Source organism: Salvelinus sp. IW2-2015, unplaced genomic scaffold (genome assembly GCF_002910315.2).
Source record: "Salvelinus sp. IW2-2015 unplaced genomic scaffold, ASM291031v2 Un_scaffold2259, whole genome shotgun sequence".
Lineage (NCBI taxonomy): Eukaryota > Metazoa > Chordata > Actinopteri > Salmoniformes > Salmonidae > Salvelinus > Salvelinus sp. IW2-2015.
The window spans coordinates 231,816-246,202 of NW_019943588.1; the positions used below are offsets into that span (position 1 = coordinate 231,816).

The window sequence follows — 14,387 nt, forward strand, 5'->3', positions numbered from 1 at the left end:
GCTTCTGGCTAGCTTCTGGGTAGCTTCTGGGTAGCTTCTGGCTAGCTTCTGGTTAGCTTCTGGCTAGCTTCTGGCTAGCTTCTATTGTGGATTTTCAGATTTGAGGTAAATAATACTTTTTTTTGGTAATTGGTGAGGCGGYTTGCAGGAAAGCTTTTTGTAGTTGAGTTCTTGGATAATAAAATATATAAAAGATATGCGAAGAAAGGTGTAAATATATATATATACAGGACACGACAATACGAGGACAAAATGACGTCTGAACTGCTATGCCATCTTGGGCAACAACAATTTAACAGGTAGCCTAGTTAAATAATTAACATCCAATCACATTAACCGTTACTCTCTCACGGGAATTCCACTAATGGTCCTTATGTAGCCAAACATAGCTGCTGCTCATGTTGGTATCTGTACTGATGGCTCAAAAGCCATAACAGGGAGACATAGTGGAGTGGTAACGCGTGCAAGCAGTTGCTCCCTAGGCCACCTGGGTACACTGCAGCATCCACGAGAGGCTCTTGCTGCCAAGGGAATGCCTGACAGCTTGAAAGACATTTTGGACACTACAGTGAAAATAGTTAACTTAGTTGAAGCAAGGTCCCTGAAATCTCGTGTATTTTCTGTGCAAGGATATGGGCAGCGACCATGTAACGCTTTTACAACATACAGGAGGGTGCTGGTTATCAAGGGGCAAAGTATTGACATGTTTTTTTAAATTGAGAGACGAGCTTAAAGTTCTTTACTGACCATAATTTTCCATTTTTGGACCGCTTGCATGATGAGGAGTTTCTCAAGTCTTTCCATCACTGTATGATTTTTGAGTGCAAATGAACTCAAGCTTATGGACAATGTCAAATGTGATATAGCGAAGAACCTGAGTGAGTTGGGTGCGCAATTACACAGGTACTTTCCCAAAACAGATGACACAAACAACTGGATTTGTTATCCCTTTCATGCCTCCAGTCAATTTACCAATATCTGAACAAGATTGCCTCATCGAAATTGCAACAAGCGGTTCTGTGAAAATTTTATTTAATAAGAAGCCACTGCCAGATTTCTGGATTGGGCTGCGCTCAGAGTATCCTGCCTCAGCAAATCGCTCTCTTAAGACACTGATCACTGATGCCCTTTGCAACCACGTACCTATGTGAGAGTTAATTCTCGGCCCTCACTGGCATGAAAACTAAATACAGACACAGACTGTGTGTGGAAAATGATTTAAGACTGCAACTCTCTCCAATACAACCCAATATTGCATCCTTAAGCATACCCTTCTCATTAACTGAAAAAATAAGGTTTTATATGTAAGATGGTTAAATAAAGTGCAAAATGATTGATAGTTATTATATTATTATTTATGCACTGGTCCTATAAGAGAGCTCCGGGGAAGTGTGACATAAACTCATATTCATTCTTAGGTTTAATAAATGTATCGTATAGTGTGTGTGTGGCAGGCAGGCTTACAATTATTGGAGGTTGAATGTTTAAGTTTAAGTTTTGTAAAATCAATCAATCAATATCAATCAATCACTCTCTCTCTCGCTCTCTCTCTTTCTCACACAACCCCTCTGATGGTTCTGGTCATGGTTGGGGTCAAACAGGGTTCAAACTGACCTTCAGACCCTCAAAAACCACCCCTAGAATATTGCTGATGATGTTTAAACTTTATTGTCGAGTAGAACTTGAAAAAGAATTGACTTTAGATTTTTTAAGAATGATCTCAGACTAAAATGTAGTTTAAAAACGAAGCCTTTTATCATTCACAGGGCTCTTGGTCTCTAACCCCTCACCGCTGCTTTTAGTTGCTCCTCCCCAAGTCTTTGTTCCCTGCCCAGACCTTCCCACCTTCCCCCCGTTTTCTGCAACATGGCCTGGCCAAAGATACGTATAACTAACTCCCCAATTATTAGAGGGAGAGAGAGAGTCTGAGTTCTGACTTTGATGTCTGTTTAAATGTTGTGAACATTCAAGTTTGTTATGTTTAATACAGCTGGACTAAAATGTAAACCCTGTCTCTCTCTCCAATTCATTTGTATATATGAATAAAGTTGGACTCAGAGTGCAACCTTGCTCACTCGCCAATTAATTTCTAAACTTTGAATAAAGTTGAACTCAGCCTGCAACCGTGCCTAACTCCCCAATTAATTTTCAAAATGTTGAATAAAGTTGGTCTCAGACTGCAACCTTGTCTCACTCCCCAATTCAAAATAAGGAACGCTTCATGAATTTTGCGCGTCATTCCACTGTAGACTGAGCTTCTCCTCAGCCAGCAATTCCCCTCCTCCTTAGACTGAGAAAAATGGGCAATTTTTTCTTCTCCGGTCACTACCGGCCAATCTTCTCTGTTTGGTTCCAGTTTCTCGACGTGTGAGGAAAATGAGGAGCGCTTCACGGATTTGCGTGTCATCCTTTCGCAGGGGCCATGCTAATCTTCTCTGTATCGATCCAATTTTAGTATATGTGCTGCCGAAGCGAGCACAATACAAACCTAGGAGAGGCCCTCATATATAGGACACAACCCCTCTGATGGTTCTGGTCATGGTTGGGGTCAAACAGGGTTCAAACTGACCTTCAGACCCTCAAAAACCACCCCTAGAATATTGCTGTGATGTTTAAACTTTATTTTCGATGTAGAACTTGAAAAAGAATTGACTTTAGATTTTTTAAGAATGATCTCAGACTAAAATGTAGTTTAAAAACGAAGCCTTTTATGATTCACAGGGCTCTTGGTCTCTAACCCCTCACCTGCCTGCTTTTAGTTGCTCCTCCCCAAGTCTTTGTTCCCCTGCCCCGACCACTTCCCACCCTTCCCCCGTTTTCTGCAACATGGCCTGGCCAAAGATACGTATAACTAACTCCCCAATTATTAGAGGGAGAGAGAGAGAGTCTGAGTCTGACTTTGATGTCTGTTTAAATGTTGTGACATCAAGTTTGTTATGTTTAATACAGCTGGACTAAAATGTAAAACCCTGTTCTCTCTCTCCCATTCATTTGTATATATTGAATAAAGTTGGACTCAGAGTGCAACCTGTCTCACTCGCCAATTAATTTCTAAACTTTGAATAAAGTTGAACTCAGCCTGCAACCGTGCCTAACCCCAATAATTTTCAAAATGTTGAATAAAATGGGGTCTCAGACTGCAACCTTGTCTCACTCCCCAATTCAAAATAAGGAACGCTTCATGAATTTGCGCGTCATTCCACTGTAGACTGAGCTTCTCTCAGCCAGCAATTCCCCTCCTCCTTAGACTGAGAAAAATGGGCAATTATTTCTTCTCCCCGGTCCCTACCGGCCAATCTTCTCTTGTTTGGTTCCAGTTTCTCGACGTGTGAAGGAAAATGAGGAGCGCTTCACGGATTTGCGTGTCATCCTTTCGCAGGGCCATGCTAATCTTCTCTGTATCGATCCAATTTTAGTATATGTGCTGCCGAAGCGAGCACAATACAAACCTAGGAGAGGCCCTCATATATAGGACACAACCCCTCTGATGTTCTGGTTCATGGTTGGGGTCAAACAGGGTTCAAACTGACCTTCAGACCCTCAAAACCACCCTAGAATATTGCTGTGATGTTTTAACTTTATTGTCGATGTAGAACTTGAAAAAAAAGAATTGACTTTAGATTTTTTAAGAATGATCTCAGACTAAAATGTAGTTTAAAACAAGCCTTTATGATTCACAGGGCTCTTGGTCTCTAACCCCTCACTGCTGCTTTTAGTTGCTCCTCCCAAGTCTTTGTTCCCCTGCCCGACCACTTCCCACCCTTCCCCCGTTTTCTGCAACATGGCCTGGCCAAAGATACGTATAACTAACTCCCCAATTATTAGAGGGAGAGAGAGAGAGTCTGAGTCTGACTTTGATGTCTGTTTAAATGTTGTGACATTCAAGTTGTTATGTTTAATACAGCTGGACTAAATGTAAACCCTGTCTCTCTCTCCAATTCAATATGTATATATTGAATAAAGTTGGACTCAGAGTGCAACCTTGTCTCACTCGCCAATTAATTTCTAAACTTTGAATAAAGTTGAACTCAGCCTGCAACCGTGCCTAACTCCACAATTAATTTTCAAAATGTTGAATAAAGTTGTCTCAGACTGCAACCTTGCCTCACTCCCCAATTCAAAATATAGGAACGCTTCATGAATTGCGCGTCATTCACTGTAGACAACTTTTATCAATATATACAAATGAATTGGAGAGGAGAGACAGGGTTTACATTTTAGTCAGCTGTATTAAACATAACAAACTTGAATGTCACACATTTAAACAGACATCAAAGTCAGACTCAGACTCTCTCTCTCTCCCTCTAATAATTGGGGAGTTAGTTATACGTATTTTGGCCAGGCCATGTTGCAGAAACGGGGGAAGGGTGGGAAGTGGTCGGGGCAGGGCAACAAGACTTGGGGAGGAGCAACTAAAAGCAGCAGGTGAGAGGGTTAAGACCAAGAGCCCTGTGAATCATAAAAGGCTTCGTTTTAAACTACATTTTAGTCTGAGATCATTCTTAAAAAATCTAAAGTCAATTCTTTTTCAAGTTCTACATCGACAAATAAAGTTTAAACACCACAGCAATATTCAGGGTGGTTTTGAGGGTCTGAAGGTCAGTTTGAACCCTGTTTGACCCAACCATGACCAGAACCATCAGAGGGGTTGTGTCCTATATATGAGGGCCTCTCCTAGGTTTGTATTGTGCTCGCTTTGGCAGCACATATACTAAAATTGGATCGATACAGAGAAGATTAGCATGGCCCTGCGAAAGGATGACACGCAAATCCGTGAAGCGCTCCTCCCATTTTCCTCACACGTCGAGAAACTGGAACAAACAGAGAAGATTGGCGGTAGTGACCGGAGAAGAAATAAATTGCCCATTTCTAGTCTAGGAGGAGGGGAATTGCTGGCTGAGAGAAGCTCAGTCTACAGTGGAATGACGCGCAAATTCATGAAAGCGTTCCTTTATTTGAATGGGAGTGAGACAAGGTTGCAGTCTGAGACCAACTTTATTCAACATTTTGAAAATTAATTGGGGAGTTATGCACGGTTGCAGGCTGAGTTCAACTTTATTCAAAGTTTAGAAATTAATTGGCGAGTGAGAACAAGGTTTGCACTCTGAGTCCACTTTATTCAAATATACAAATGAATTGGAGAGAGAGACAGGTTTACATTTTAGTCCAGCTGTATTAAACATAACAAACTTGAATGTCACAACATTTAACAGACATCAAAGTCGACTCAGACTCTCTCTCTCTCCCTCTAATAATTGGGGAGTTAGTTATACGTATCTTTGGCCAGGCCATGTGCAGAAAACGGGGGAAGGGTGGGAAGTGGTCGGGGCAGGGGAACAAAGACTTGGGGAGGAGAACTAAAAGCAGCAGGTGAGGGGTTAGAGACCAAGAGCCTGTGAATCATAAAAAGGCTTCGTTTTTTAAACTACATTTTAGTCTGAGATCATTCTTAAAAAATCTAAATGTCAATTCTTTTCAAGTTCTACATCGACAAATAAAGTTAACATCACCAGCAATATTCTAGGGGTGTTTTTGAGGTCTGAAGGTCAGTTTGAACCCTGTTTGACCCCAACCATGACCAGAACCATCAGAGGGTTGTGTCCTATATATGAGGGCCTCTCCTAGGTTTGTATTGTCTCGCTTCGGCAGCACATATACTAAAATTGGATCGATACAGAGAAGATTAGCATGGCCCTGCGAAAAGATGACACGCAAATCCGTGAAGCGCTCCTCATTTTCCTCACACGTCGAGAACTGGAACCAAACAGAGAAGATTGGCCGGTAGTGACCGGAGAAAAAAAATTGCCCATTTTTCTCCAGTCTAAGGAGGGAGGGAATTGCTGGCTGAGAGAAGCTCAGTCTACAGTGGAATGACGCGCAAATTCATGAAGCGTTCCTTATTTTGAATTGGGGAGTGAGACAAGGTTGCAGTCTGAGACCAAACTTTATTCAACATTTTGAAAATTAATTGGGGAGTTAGGCACGGTTGCAGGCTGAGTTCAACTTTATTCAAAGTTTAGAAATAATTGCGAGTGAGACAAGGTTGCACTCTGAGTCCAACTTTATTCAATATATACAATGAATTGGAAGAGAGACAGGGTTTACATTTTAGTCCAGCTGTATTAAACATAACAAACTTGAATGTCACAACATTTAAACAGACATCAAAGTCAGACTCAGACTCTCTCTCTCTCCCTCTAATAATTGGGGAGTTAGTTTATACGTATCTTTGGCCAGGCCATGTTGCAGAAACGGGGGAAGGGTGGGAAGTGTCGGGGCAGGGGAACAAAGACTTGGGAGAGCAACTAAAAGCAGCAGGTGAGGGGTTAGAGACCAAGAGCCCTGTGAATCATAAAAGGCTTCGTTTTTAAACTACATTTTAGTCTGAGATCATTCTTAAAAAATCTAAAGTCAATTCTTTTCAAGTTCTACATCGACAAATAAAGTTTAAAACATCACAGCAAAATATCTAGGGGTGGTTTTTGAGGGTCTGAAGGTCAGTTTGAACCCTGTTTGACCCCAACCATGACCAGAACCATCAGAGGGTTGTGTCCTATATATGAGAGGCCTCTCCTAGGTTTGTATTGTGCTCGCTTCGGCAGCACATATACTAAAATTGGATCGATACAGAGAAGATTAGCATGGCCCCTGCGAAAGGATGACACGCCAAATCGCGTGAAGCGCTCCTCATTTTCCTCACACGTCGAGAAAACTGGAACCAAACAGAGAAGATGGCCGGTAGTGACCGGAGAAGAAATAAATTGCCCATTTTTCTCAGTCTAAGGAGGAGGGAATTGCTGGCTGAGAGAAGCTCAGTCTACAGTGGAGATGACGCGCAAATTCATGAAGCGTTCCTTATTTGAATTGGGGAGTGAGGACAAGGTTGCAGTCTGAGACCAACTTTATTCAACATTTTGAAAATTAATTGGGAGTTAGGCACGGTTGCAGCTGAGTTCAACTTTATTCAAAGTTTAGAAATTAATTGGCCGAGTGAGACAAGTTGCACTCTGAGTCCAACTTTATTCAATATAATACAAATGAATTGGAGAGAGAGACAGGGTTTACATTTTAGATCCAGCTGTATTAAACATAACAAACTGAATGTCACAACATTTAAACAGACATCACAAGTCAGACTCAGACTCTCTCTCTCTCCCTCTAATAATTGGGGAGTTAGTTATACGTATCTTTGGCCAGGCCATGTTGCAGAAAAACGGGGAAAGGTGGGAAGTGGTCGGGCAGAGGGAACAAAGACTTGGGGAGGAGCAACTAAAAGGCAGCAGGTGAGGGGTTAGAGACCACAGAAGCCCTGTGAATCATAAAAGGCTTCGTTTTTAAACTACATTTTAGTCTGAGATCATTCTAAAAAATCAAAAGTCAATTCTTTTTCAAGTTCTACATCGACAAATAAAATTTAAACATCACAGCAATATTCTAGGGGTGGTTTTTGAGGGTCTGAAAGTCAGTTGAACCCTGTTTGACCCCAACCATGACCAGAACCATCAGAGGGTGTGTCCTAGTATATGAGGGCCTCTCCTAGGTGTATTGTGCTCTTCGGCAGCACATTATACTAGAATTGATCGATACAGAGAAGATTAGCATGGCCCCTGCGAAAGGATGACACGCAAATCCGTGAAGCGCCTCCTCATTTTCCTCACCACGTCGAGAAACTGGAACCAAACAGAGAAGATTGGCCAGTAGTGACCGGGAGAGGATATTGCCCATTCTTCCTCTGTCGAAGCAGGAGGGTTGAAATGGGGGATTTGCTGCGTGAGAGGAGGAGTTGGCAGGGGACACGTCAACAATGCATATTAAGTAGCCATGTGCTTTTGAGCACCAGATCTAAACAGTGATGACAGACACAGAAGCCCAGTATAGGAATTAATGATAAACAGGATGAAATGGAAGATATTTATTAAATTATTAAATCCAATAAACATTAAAAAATGTCATCAATGTCTTTACACAAATTAACACATTAAATGTCATCAATGTCTTTACACAAATTAACACATTAAATGTCAGCAATTTCTTTACACAAATTAACACTTAAATGTCAGCAATCTCTTTACACAAATTAACACACCATAATTCACTTGAAGATGTATTGATAAATCATGTTTGATTTGTATATTTTAATGTCTATCGTTTTTTGATATTTTTTTTATACAGGTTCATCACAATCCTGTCTGTCTGTCTTGCTATACAGTCTTCTTATTGAACTATGTTAATAAAATGTTCATGTGCATTTTGTTTGGCAAAGGACCGATGTTAGTCTGGTGTCTCGCCTCAGAACTGCCTACCATGGGTAACCCTACCAGTAGTCTTATAGACTCCCAAACAATATAGCTCTGAGGGTCCTCAACACACACAAGCCTCTACACCGCGCTCAAGGTCTCGGTCCAAGTAGAGGAAAACGGTGAACTATTACAACAACTATTTACAACAACAAAAACGTCCGACCACCCAGCCAGTGGCTCAGTGTCCTTCACTTCTCCCCTTAGCGCCTTCATTTCCCCAGCCACTGGGCCACGGTCTTACCCCCCGCAGCAACAGAGCAGAAGTCGCGATGCCGAAGCGGCTGTGCCCCGTCTCCCTACGCTTCGGCAACCCGCATTTGGCGCAGACGTATGCTCACTTGCCTTCTCTTCCCGGCTGTCCCTTCCTGTGTTTCCTCCGCCATCCTCTTCCTCCTTCAAGCCGTTGTCCTTGGCACTGGAGGAGGTGAAGAGCAGCCCGTCTGTTGTCCTTGGGCTTCGGAGGGGCCTGGAAGTGCGGGGGTTGTTGCTCCAGGTGGGCTGGCAGAATGGGCGCGTGGGTTGGCTCTCCTTGCTGGGTGGTCTGCGTGGGACAGGGGGGCGGCGTAGGAAAGGGAAGGGTGCCTGATTCCCTCCTGCTTGAAGTGGAGGGGCTTGGCTGCAGGGAGGGGCTGGGGCGGTGACGCTGCGGGCAGCAGCGAGCCCCATTCCCTGCTGCAGCACCATCCTCTCCCTCTCCTTCTGACGCCGGGATACCTGAAACAGGGAGAGAAAAGAAACACAAGCTGTCACACAAAATTGTCATTAGTTCACATGGCTTTATGTAACAAGTGTCCATAAGTTAATGTCTTACCATTGACTGATGGTCCTTTGATTCAGCTCAAAGAGCTGAAGGTTGGTCTGGGTCATCAACCTCGGGCTGTTCAGCACTGCCTCCCTGATGGCCACGTAGTCTGCCAGAATGAGCGCCCACCTGCTCTTCTTGACGCCGGCAAACTGCGTGGCGCTGGGATGGATTTGGCAGAGCTGACTGCAAATTGCCTCCACCAAACGGCTGGTGCCCGGCCAATTTGCAGGGCCCGAGTTGAGTCCGAGAAGGCAACTGAAACAGAGGAGATAAATAATTAGAGAACATGGAAAAATAATGATAGCCATCAATTAACCTTTATAAGCATTTAATGTAGAGGCAGCCAATATAATAGTAAGGTGGAGGACATGAAGACTAACAACATACCGTTGGAGAGATTCTTTTCCTGGGACAATGGACGACTTCCCCTTCGTTGCCTTGAACCGCCCCTGAACGATCCTCTCCTGGTGTCGGGCAGGGTAGATCAAGCGTTGCTTGTCAAAGTCTGGCAGCGCCAGCCACAGCTCCACCAGACCGTCTACCCTACGGTCCGACAGCCCCTGACGGTTCCTCACCCCCACCAAGGCCCTGGCAAGCCTGCGGACATGCTGGCAGCCCGACATTGCATCAGGGCCTTTAGTCTCCCCCTGAAGATAAAGAGACAACGTCACACATTTAGGGTTAACACGTAAGATGTTACTACAGAGGAAAAAMATGTTATTTTACATTGTGTAACAAACTGAAAATCACACTGATGGATAAAAGAAATAAAATATTGTGTTGTGAGCTTTCTAAATGAACCTTCTTTAAAAGAGGTTGCAATATCATTTTTCTTTTTAACAACACAAAAGGTTAATTATAATTACCTCTGAATCAGAGGAGTGGTCAGGGTGAGGAGAACCGTGTCGATCAAATGCCTCAGGAGAGCTTCCGTCTTCAGGGGCGGTGGGACTGGATGGCCCAGACCTGGGTGCGTCAGCGGGTTCCCCTGACAGAGGTGRCGCTGAGCTGGAGGACGGGGCGCTCATWGGTGTGACATGAGGGATGTGGARTGTCGGGTCCACATCCTCCTGAAAGCCRTCGTCCTCCTCGTCGAGCTGCTCGACGGCGGCTGCCTCTTCCGGAAGGTCAGGGTCCGCGCTGACATCCTGCAGCACTCTTCTGTCCCAGTCCTGACGAGTTACAGGTACTTCCACTCCAGGACGTTCCACCTATTATAAGCAACAAAAAAATAGAAAACAATCAGGCAAAAGCAAGTAGGGAGTGTTAATTGCGAGTAATTAAAAGATTATGTACATTTCAATCGCGGGTTACTAAGGAACTCTACACCGTGTTAAACTCCTAGGCTTGAGTATACACATTCACCTGTTCATTTGCCACAGCAACCCTTTTGCTGGTCAGTTAAGGAGGTCTGCAGGTGGCCAACTGTAAGTGAGAAGCAAGGGCTGCCTGTATCTTTCCCTGCATACAACTGCTGCGACTGCGCACGGTCCCTCCATTCCACACTCACACCAGATCCATCCAACAGGAATGCCTTGGGAAATTGCCAATTGCCAAATCTTGCCACCCTGGTACCTAGAGAACAATGCGATAATGTTAGGATGTGAGGAAAACGTTCGCTGTTACATAAAACATTACCAATGAAAAGCACTTACTTTTAAAGCACAACAAATGACAATTTACCGGGAATGAAAACCACGGTTGAGGTGGGGTGGATTTTGAACCTTCCCGGATGTGGAGCCCGTGCTCGCCCAAAGCCGTATACAGAAAATGGCAATCCACGTGTTACACCCTTAAACACTCCCTCAGGCCTGAATTTTCTCTAAAAAAGAGACAAAAAAAAAACAAGCGTCCAAATAACATGTGGTTCTCGTTTGTGTAACAAGCTTGTAACCAACCGGGATATGGGTCCCGGTATTACAGTGAGGAAGGTGGCGCCTTCTTGCTTCTTCCAGAAATCGCCTGGAATGGCGGATGGAGTCCAAGCAAATATGGAGCCCAGTACATCTTATATCGGGTGTCCACCCCATTCTCGCTGTGAAAGGTCCAGAGAGAGTCAAGAGAGAGAAGACTCATTCGGTCGCCGCCAGACTCACGCGCGTACGCCGCGACAAGTGAAAGTCCATCTCCTTTCTGCCCGATCAGCCACGAAACCTCCGCCTCGGTTGAGGCGAACACATCCCGTGCCTCTCTCCAGCGCAAGACCTCTTGGCCTCCCAAGCAGTCGGCGGATACACATCTTACCTGCATCACTCACTCAAAGATGCAGCGCTAGGACATGCTCCTTGCCGCGAATTGAGGGTACCGTAATGATGGTGTGGCACTCAGTGGTGACAACCTGCCGCGAACCTGCGGCAATCAAAGGTAGCACAGATATCCAAGCCGAACCACCAAGCCTGGTCCCACTCATTTGGTACATATAGGCAGCTGTCTATTGACACCAGTAAGCTGGGACAGTCAGTACTCGGCCACGTACATGAAGCTTGGGGGCGCCAACCCCGCAGAGTCATGGTACCGCTCTTATGAAGCCCAACCCGCCATGTTGGATTTTCTGGCCTCGCCTACGGCAGTGAGGACACTTAAGGACCTGCCCGTTGCTTCGTTGCCGACTTGGTAACCCAGGCGGCTGTTTGGCAGCAGGTTACCCGCCGAGACTTTTTATGGTCACTCTGGAGACAGACACACAAAAGAACACAGGTCAAGACATTATTGAAATATTAAGTGTTAAACAAAGTACTTCAGATCACGACTTTCTTCTTTCATATGTGAAAAACTCCCTTTTTGGGTAGAGTCCATCTTTAAGCATTGGGACACACAAAATGGAGTTGACCTGGCCTTCACCTCTTCTCCCAGCCGCTGAGACTAGCATATGTCAGGTGCTGTAGACTGTTCATGTCGCCAGACGGGTGAGGGCACCAGGGCATCATCGAGTAGATTTCTCCAGCGAAACTTGCCTCGCCCACTGTCCTGTCAGGCAGAAACTAGCTCGGGCACTTCCCGATACCGTATACACGCTCGCAGCAGGACTCGCTGGGACTTTCCAACACAGCTTTGCTTGTGGTTTTCTTGTTGACGATGTACTGTTCCTCCATAGAAGTGGATAGCTACCCTTTGACTCCTCTAGTATTTTCTTCTCACAACTCTCCGTCAGGTCACAGGACCAGGCCTTTAGCAGACGATGGAGAGAGAATAAAAAAGCATATGAATGACACGCGATTAAATTGGACTTTATTAACCAAAACAACCTAAATCTTGGTGAAACTTACTGATATGTACAATATGCTGGAAACCTGGCCCAAAGCCAGAGCAGCTCACACTCATGTTTAGAGAAATCTGCCGAAGCGTCCAGGCTGACTGACAAGTCCCATGTGAGCCAACCTCCGGACACAATCGCTTTTCTATAACACCGAACTTCCATTCAGGTACCTCAGCTGGCCAATTGAATACCAGGCGTCGATGTCCCAAGACCCTCCGGAGGTTTGAGTCCCAGGCTTGCTGGGTGCCTCTGCCACCCAGACTGGGGCCATGCCTACTTGTATGCCCATATAACTGTAACTCGGCTATACAAAACAAGGATAACAAAGCTGAAACATTTAGCACGATGCAAAGTGGTCAGGTGGGAATGCGGGGTGGCTTGTATTGTAGAAATTCGGCCGGGGTGGGAGGCGGTCCAAACACTGACCAAGGTTCAAAAAGTGGTAAGTTGTCGACCTCCCAATTGCTGTTCCTGTGGTGAACAGCGTATATAAATCGGCCGCCGATTTCCACCGCTGGCTTGCTCCTTGGTGAGAGAGTAGATGAAACGCCAACTCTCTGGAAGCAGCAGCTGGGGAGAGGTGATGGAGGCCGGGGGAGAAAGGGATGAATAAGGTTTCAGAAACGGCAGGGAGAGAGTATACAGGAGACAAAGACAAAAAAACTTTTGTTGTTCACTAAAATCTTTTGGGTCTCCCCCCCCCCCAAAATTTTTATTTTAGTTTTTTATCTTAATCGTAAACAATGTGGAGTAATTAACAGTTGAGAATTTACCTCAGCAACTTTCTGAGGCAGGGCCTTGAGGCAGGAAAGGCACTGCGGGGAAATTCTCCTCTTTTCCGCTCGGTGGTGGGCAGATGCAGGGGCCCCAGCCCAGGACCGGGGGTAAGGAAAACCAAGGACTTGGGTCCCAGTGGAACCTTCAAGATGCGAGGGACCGAATGGTTGGCCCCAGTAATGAGGCTACGGCCTATTTGTGCCCACACCAGTGGACAAACAATAAATAGAGTGTTAAAACAGCAATGAACGAATGCCAGAAAAAAAAAAATATAAAAATAAAAAATAATGCGCCTACGCTATGTAATATACTGCAAACATAAATTAACACAATGTAAAAAGAATAACCGGTAAGATTAAGTTAGTCACGCATATTCCAACATGCCAAGAATGAATATCACATCAGTGATTTAGGACGTCATGTACACAAGAAACAATTTGCAAATGAAATTAGTGATTATAATAAATGGAAATAACAGAAGTTTGATTGAATACTGGTTGAACAAATACCAAGGATGGACAGCTACAGTGGGACAAGAATACCGTTATTTTAATAAAGTTTTTTCATCGAGGACAGTGACTTAGCTATTCTCTAAATCCAAGAATGACTTATATAAACCACAATAACACTTTTCCCTGGGTCTTGCATGATCACGGAAAATATAATTTAAACACAATTTAGAATCAATTTTCCAACCAAAACTCCTTAAATCAACTCTTGAAATAACTTTTTATCATGTGGCTTTGTCAATTAAATGTGAACGTTAAAAACATAACGTGTGTTGTAGTCATAAGTCAAAAGCAGCTTGTACATATTTGACCAGCTTCCTGCCGCATTAACACTTTTTCATGCCGTAGAAATTCTGATGGGACAAGTCCCATTGCTAACTATAGGTCGATGTGTGAATATCGACCCCCTTATTAGGCACAGTGTTGTAATGAGAGTTATAGATATTTTTAGGAGTCTACATCTCATGTTCTTCCAAAAGTTCAAATTAATTTACATGTGTAACTAGCACTCACCTTTGAACTGAGGCTTGAGGTAAGCCATGACCTTTCTTCACACCTGCTAGTTCACCTGGGTGTGAGAATGGAAGCGCACTTCTTGACAGGAACCCAACGGATGCAGAGACCAAGAGGCTTTTGAGAGTGAAATCGAACATGGAGTCTCAAAATAATCACCATCTATTTTCCAACTGTGTGAAACAAAGTAGGAATATATTTTCCTTTAAGAATTGATAAATGTACAA

General features: G+C 44.2%; 1 protein-coding gene and 6 non-coding genes across 7 annotated transcripts; 4 read left to right on the forward strand and 3 right to left on the reverse strand.

Annotated features, from left to right (window-relative positions):
* Positions 1-2,372: 2,372 nt before the first annotated feature.
* Positions 2,373-2,479, reverse strand: LOC112073428 (U6 spliceosomal RNA). The gene has a single exon (XR_002894528.1). It is a non-coding gene; the product is annotated as a U6 spliceosomal RNA (small nuclear RNA).
* An 855-nt stretch (positions 2,480-3,334) lies between these two features.
* On the reverse strand, positions 3,335-3,440 carry LOC112073431 (U6 spliceosomal RNA). The gene has a single exon (XR_002894531.1). It is a non-coding gene; the product is annotated as a U6 spliceosomal RNA (small nuclear RNA).
* A 1,247-nt stretch (positions 3,441-4,687) lies between these two features.
* Positions 4,688-4,793, forward strand: LOC112073432 (U6 spliceosomal RNA). The gene has a single exon (XR_002894532.1). It is a non-coding gene; the product is annotated as a U6 spliceosomal RNA (small nuclear RNA).
* Positions 4,794-5,629: 836 nt separating this feature from the next.
* On the forward strand, positions 5,630-5,739 carry LOC112073429 (U6 spliceosomal RNA). Its single transcript, XR_002894529.1, has one exon. It is a non-coding gene; the product is annotated as a U6 spliceosomal RNA (small nuclear RNA).
* Positions 5,740-6,586: 847 nt separating this feature from the next.
* LOC112073430 (U6 spliceosomal RNA) lies at positions 6,587-6,695 on the forward strand. Its single transcript, XR_002894530.1, has one exon. It is a non-coding gene; the product is annotated as a U6 spliceosomal RNA (small nuclear RNA).
* Positions 6,696-7,547: 852 nt separating this feature from the next.
* On the forward strand, positions 7,548-7,652 carry LOC112073433 (U6 spliceosomal RNA). Its single transcript, XR_002894533.1, has one exon. It is a non-coding gene; the product is annotated as a U6 spliceosomal RNA (small nuclear RNA).
* Positions 7,653-9,107: 1,455 nt separating this feature from the next.
* Positions 9,108-12,632, reverse strand: LOC139025098 (uncharacterized). Its single transcript, XM_070440137.1, has 5 exons — positions 12,513-12,632; positions 11,751-11,774; positions 9,972-10,316; positions 9,493-9,752; positions 9,108-9,360 (listed from the first exon to the last, which is right to left on the reverse strand). Exons 1-5 carry the CDS (start codon positions 12,630-12,632, stop codon positions 9,108-9,110), a joined length of 1,002 nt encoding a protein of 333 aa, XP_070296238.1.
* Between the last annotated feature and the right edge of the window lie 1,755 nt (positions 12,633-14,387).